Genomic DNA, 6,973 nt, shown 5'->3' on the forward strand with positions numbered 1-6,973 from the left:
CCTAAATCTTAAACCCTAAATCCTTGTCGACTCTCCTTCCGTAAAGATATTTTTAGTCATATGATTGTTTCTCAAATGTTTCATATGTTTGAAAAAATTCAGATCAATAATTACATTAATTAGATAATCAAGGCTTTAAAGGGTTTTTTTTAATATTGTTTGAATAAAAAGAAGAGAGAATGTTTTATATTTAGCCCATAAAAGGCTCCGCGTGTTGACATGATGGGAGCTTAGGATTTAGGATCCGCGTCTTTTTTATGCAACGAGATATTTTCTTCTTCTTTTTTATCTTTAGTAGTCCGTATTTTGTGTGATTTTATCCCTAATTCAATTTTAATTTATTCTATCTGATCTTGATTTACATTTAATCGCATTCAATTTGATGTTTTTTTTATTTTTTTAGGTTTAAAATTTAAATTTTTATTGTATACAATTTTAATTATTAATTCCATTACATGTATTTGATTTGTGGTTTATTTAATCTAATTACAGTTAATGTGTATGTATATTTGTTTTGTTTATTTGTGATAAAATATATTTCTAAATATGTTGAAGTATGATTTTTAATTTGTTATTAAAAAACAATAGATTTGTAAAAAAAAAATTACATATTTATTTACAGCTGCATTCAATTTTTATTCATATTAAGATACATTTTTTTATCATTAAAAATAACTATTTTTTATATTTAAAATTAAAATTTTAAATAAAATATTGTTCTTTAATTAGATTATTTTAGAATATTTTAAATAATGCAATAATTTTTTAATGTTAATAAAATTTAAACAATAGTATAATAGTTTTTTACAATAAATTATTTAATAAACTAATATAAGAAGTAATTTAAAACTCTACGTATAAAAGAGGGAGATTTCAAGTACTTCGACCCTTTCCCGTAAGTAGCCAAAATGTACTGTTATTTTCTTTCTTTTGGTCTCTTTTACTTCCATGAATTTGGTTGCCCCCAGAACAACGAAAATTTGATTTGACAATTGACTAAAGTCTAAACCACGTAATCTATGATGTGTTGTTAATTTCTCTATGTTTTGTACTACTAACTTGACTTGTCAAAGCAAAGGCTTGGTCAGCCAAAAATGTAGATCTAAACTTCGTTTCCTGGCGTATGCTTCATCTTCAATGAATTATTGATAAGCATATTACCATTTCCTCCCACGTTGCATCATGTCTGCAGGCAAAACAACACATTTTTGGCTAATATCATTCATTTTTCACTACTCTGATCTTTTAAACTGTTTAAGGGGCTGCACCACACCATGGCACTCAACTTTTTTTCCACCTACGAAGAAATTGTTAAAAGAATTATAATTTTTAGAAACTTTGAGGCATATTCTCAATTGTTAAAGGTGGAAAGTTGAATCATAAAATTATGATTTTATATTCTATTCCATGAGACCTTTACAACTATATATCATATGCTCAAAACGGTTGAGTGATGGATGAGAAATTGATGCTCAAAGTAAGCTATTTGAACATATTTGTTGAGGAAAAGAAAAGCTTAGATTTCACATTGGTTAAATACCAAGTGTGAGATGTGTATATATTTGAGAACCCACTTGAAAGGTAATTGAATGACTAAGTTTAAAATTTTACCTCACGCACAGGGTGCAAATCCAAACCCATCGGGGTTAGGGCGCACCAGCACGATGTGGGTAACATGAAATGTTCGGACCGGTCGGGCTCAGAGGCTGCAGATATTTTAGCCCAACATCAAATTTATTTTTCTCAGCAAATATATACAAAATCTAATTTAAAAGGATATATATCCTAATTTATTTGATTCAAATTGATTTAACTGCTCATTTAATGCATATTTTGTATCTTTATTTATGAATATTTTCAAAATTCCTCCATATTGAATGCCTATAAAAGCCTAAGAATTCTTTAAAATTTTTACACTTATAGACTCTCTAAAACCGAGTTTATTTTGCTCTTGAAAATTCCTCTTTTCCTCTCAATATTTTGTTCTCTACTGCTTCGATCATTGTGTTGTTGTATCCTGAGAGATAGTCGACCAATGTTTCTCCAAGTACCGTAGGAGCGGCCGAATTTATCTTAAAGAAACTATGTAAAACAAGTCTCAATATCTAGTAAAATTTGATTTCTAGTTTTTTCATAACTTATTTATTTAATCGATTTCTTAAATATAAATAATTATTTATTTTATATAAATATTTGTTTATTTATATATATATATTTGCTAACGTGTTTTGTCCAACAGAAACAACAAAATCTATTGAATGTGACATAATTAAGGGAAATGCAGAGAGTTTTAAGCCAAATCATTGTTGAAAAATACGAACTTTAACGATTCTGAAATAACTCGTGACCAATTCACTCAATTCACTAAACCTTATCTTTTGATTTTGTTACACATACTTGACCGGCATAAAAAAAATATGATCAATTTCTAAAAAATTGTAGGTTAAAATAAACTTTTTTTTAAAATCTTATTAGTAGAGAAGAGATCAGATTATTGATTTTCAGTTCATTCAATTTGGTCGAATAAATTATTAAAAATTAAAAATTACAAAAAAAATATTAAAAATAGAGAAAACTATTCTAATTGGTTCAATTTATCTGTACTAATTCATAAATTAATCAGTTCAACCCTCTTATTAAACTAGAATTCTAGATAATCCCTCTATGATGAATTGATTTGATCCTATTCTAAAAATAATATTAAGAATTTTCGTAGGATTGAAAGAAAACATTGAAGGAAAGAATTGGAAAGATAAGAAAATGTTTTTTTCCTAGTGTCTAGTTGGAAAGTTAGAATGATGAAAAAGAAAAAGAAAAGCTCAGTTTAGTTTTCGAAAATATCTTTATTTAAAAAAATATTTTTTATTTATTATTTTTTAAAATATAGTAAAAAATAAAATATGTTTTCAAACATATTTGATACATGAGAAATTTAATTAAAATTGTTTATATTTATATGGACTCAAATTTTAAAAATTATTGAAAAAATATATTTTTTTTTACCTTTTTTGAATTGGGTGAATTTATTAATTAAATTTAAAGTTTATATTTCAATTTTTCCAATGCTATGAATAGTATTTTTAGTGAAAATAAGAGAAACAAGATTTCATATTTTTAAAAATTTTCACATATTTTCATTTTCAAAAAATATTACAATCAAATTTGTTTTCTTTAGAGTTAGCAAATTAGAAATTTTGAAATTAAATAACATGAAGATTTGGCACTTTTACGCAGTATTAGGGTAGCAGACAATGGGTCTGTATATCCCTTGTGTACCCTGAAGCAAACGTTGTAGCTGATTTTTTGGCAAAGTTATCATCGCTCTTGGATGTTGGGCTGATGGAGGTTGCCATACCCTCAACTGGAACGTGGAACAAGCTACTGGATGACATTTTGTGCGTTTCTCGTATGCAAAATGGTGTCCTGTAATTTGGTTTTATTTTAGCTAGTAGTAGCCCTTTTGGTAAAGAAAAAAACATAAACTATACTAATAGTCCCTAAACTTTATTTAGACTTATATTTTAGTTACCCGATTTTCAAGTATAAATAAATTAAATTTTTAACAAAAATAACTAATTTACTACTTCATTTAATGTACAATGATTAATTTACCTTTAATTGAATAGATGAAGAAAAATGCAATTCAATTTTTAATACATGAACCTCTATAATATTTTTACCATCATATTTATGATTGACTATGAAGCAAAGACCAATGCTACAATTATTCCTAACGTCCATGAGGGGATTCATCGTGGGAGGGTGATCGACATCACTTACCAACTTACAGTCGAGCGATGGCTTGTTGTTAACTTATTTTCAATTGTTAGCAAATTGATATGCCATAGTTACGGACAACCAATACTAGCTCAAACATTTTAAGACTTTAGTAGGATTTGTTTTGGTACCTGAAAAACATGCTTGATTTCTGTGTTTTCATATTTGCCATGCTGTAACCATATTTTTGTTCACGGAATCCACCAATTCATTATGTTGGCAACTAAGATCATTCACCCACTGTATCACCCATTCCCTTACAATTTTTTTTTATCAACTCTCATGTTATTTGGTGTTCTCTCATAATTTTTTATACATTTTCATCTTTTTGTACTTTCACATATTTTTTCAGTATTTCCTTATAGTTTTTTTTTGTACTTTTTTTATTTTCCGTAATTTGATACGTCAAATTAGATTTCCCGTTATACTTAATAAGCTTGTTCTCGAGTAATTTGAATGTCTTTTCAGTAGTTTTTACTTAGTTTTAGTTTCGTGTTTTAGTAAAAAATTTAATAGGATGATGTAACTTTTAAATTATTATTTTTCATACTAAATTTTGTAAGGGAAAAATATATTTCATGATAATTTTTTTTAAAAAAAGTAAAAATTAAATAAATGAAACAAATTTAGTAAGACGAATCAAATTTGGTATCCTCTAATATTCTCTCGTATTGTTGGTACTTCTTAATGTTTTTTTTTTTGTAAGTCTTTTATTTTTTTGAGTTTTCCCTCATAATTTTTAGAGTACTAAAAACCACGAGGGAATAACACAAAATATGATGTGAGTACCAAAAAATATGATGAAGTACCAAAAATTATAAGAGACTACCAAATATTGATTCTTCTTATAAAATTTACTTTATTTTTTAAAATTTTTTATTTTATAGTATATATAAAACAAATTTTATTATTATTGAAAAATATTTCTTTTATATCAAAAATTGATTTTTCAAGTCAACATTTTATTTTGAAAGCATACTAAAAATTCTAATGGCATGCCTTACGAGAAAATACTAAAATTATGGGAAAATATTAAAAATTATGAGGAATTATTAATAATTATTAAAAAATTATGTTAGAATTTATGAATAAATAACAAAAATATGAGAGAATATAAAAAATGATGGAATTTGTTTTTCATATTTTTTAAGGTAATTCATTTACAATTACAAGAGAACTTACAAAAAGCTGTAATGAGTTATTTGTATAATTTTTTCAAGAGCCCCTTCGGATGGATAGTATATTTTTCTACAATTAATATAAAAATAACGATAACAATAAAATTAGATACTATAATAATATTGCATACCTAAAAAAAACTAAAAATAAAAACCCATATAAAGCAGCCCCAGATCTAATTACTAAATGCGTGTTGAAATTTTACTTTAACTAAACCAATTATTAACTTAGAAATATTATCTATCTATCAAGTAAAAGAAAATTGTTTGTCGATTTTATTACATTGCTATATTATTTATATTTAATTTAAGTATATTAATAAAAAAAGGACGCATAGCAGGGCAAATGTATAAAAAAACACATAAATTTCCCTTTATTTTATTCTATAGCAGGTCTCTTAAAATGGAACCCTACAGTAAATTTATTCTGGGAAAACCAAAAGCTACTCAACAGCATCAGTAGCCTTCAATCCCCTAATTGTTCATATTATACTGCTAGAAAAACAGCTGAAAATATCGCTAAAACTCTAACAAGACAGACTGGGTCCAGGATCAACCCCCAATTGTTTACAATAATCGGTGTAAAACCGAATTCGACGCTGAACTTTGTCTTGTGCAGCTGGAACACCACATTCAAGCCTGCCATTGATGGCTTTGATGGTTGCTCCGAACCCTTGGCCGATGAAGGGGCGGACAGCGGCCATCCAGTACCATAATGAACCCTTAAATGAGACAACAGGATCATTGGCCACCATTTCAGGATTTTTCAATAAGTCCAGCTTCAAAGCATTCCCTGCGTTCCCGTAGTTAGTATTCCCTGTAAGCTGAAGCGGTCCTCGACCGTGGTAGGACTTCCCTGGTGCACATGGGAACTTTGGATTGGCTTCACAGTAGCTATTACTTTTATCCTGCTCTTCTGTATAGCAAAAGACTGCAAATATAGGAATATATACAAAGACATCAGATTTAGGACTATATAATGAGCTTCGAATCCGTGGTTTAGTTCAAAGGAAAAAGAGCTTTACATTCAGTCTCATGGGTAGCATGGGCGAAGAATGCAGCAATCTCACGCTTGGATTCAACATCAGAACCCAATTTTCCGAAATCGGGAAAGGAATCAAGTGCAGTCAGGAAAGCTTGTCGTGTATAGAATTTCTTGCCTGCACAATCCGCACGAGCTTGGTTGATTATCCCGTTGAAGAACTGAGGTGAAACAATGGAGGCAACTGAAGCACCAGTGGGAGACTTGGAGAAACAAGGGCCTTCTTTGCAACCAGTGCCACAGTAATCGTTACCCTGACCGCAATAACCATGTTGACTGCAACACAAGTTTGGCGCACAGCCACAGTTTTGAGCCAACACGGTTTGGGTTATAGCTGAAGCAACTACTAGTCCTACGAGAACAGATGTTAGTAGCTTTTTTCCCATAGCTAAGGACTCCATTTCCAAAGGATGAGAGGGAAGTTTGATGTGAGCAAGGGATTGAGGCAGTGGAGATATTTATAGGGTAATGTTTTCCAATATCGTATTGACTACGGGTCTATGTGACCTAAGTTATTGGACTTTTCTACCATAGCCTGGTGCGACGTGTTTACGAGGAAGCTTCCACTTTGATAAGATTGTTATGAAATTGGATTGAGTTTGGGTTTGTTTGTTTGTTTTTAACATTATTTTTATCTATTATTTTTATTCTTTTGAATAAAATTTATATTTGATGCATATCTTCATCATAAATATAAGAATGTAAGTGAAAATTTTATATATATATTTATAAAAAATAAATCAGGCATCGGTTGAAATAGTAAAATTGATAAATTTAAACAAGAAACTTCATTCTATTAATGTTTTAAAAGTTCCAAAAATAAATTAACTTATTTGAATAAAAATATTAGAAAATTTCAAAATTTTATAAAATTTTTCAAAAGGTCCTATTTTTCAGAATTTATTAAAATTTTATTTCATTTATATACCCCACCACAAAACAAAAAAAAAAGTCAAACTTCAAAATATTATTTTAT

At 28.5% G+C, this 6,973-nt stretch overlaps 1 protein-coding gene across 1 annotated transcript; it reads right to left on the reverse strand.

Moving 5' to 3' along the window:
* Positions 1–5,306: 5,306 nt before the first annotated feature.
* On the reverse strand, positions 5,307–6,435 carry LOC107896799 (endochitinase EP3). Its single transcript, XM_016822078.2, has 2 exons — positions 5,981–6,435; positions 5,307–5,886 (listed from the first exon to the last, which is right to left on the reverse strand). Exons 1-2 carry the CDS (start codon positions 6,396–6,398, stop codon positions 5,483–5,485), a joined length of 822 nt encoding a protein of 273 aa, XP_016677567.1. The 5' UTR covers positions 6,399–6,435; the 3' UTR covers positions 5,307–5,482.
* Positions 6,436–6,973: the final 538 nt, after the last annotated feature.

The sequence above is a fragment of the Gossypium hirsutum genome, chromosome A10 (assembly GCF_007990345.1).
Source record: "Gossypium hirsutum isolate 1008001.06 chromosome A10, Gossypium_hirsutum_v2.1, whole genome shotgun sequence".
Taxonomy (NCBI): domain Eukaryota; kingdom Viridiplantae; phylum Streptophyta; class Magnoliopsida; order Malvales; family Malvaceae; genus Gossypium; species Gossypium hirsutum.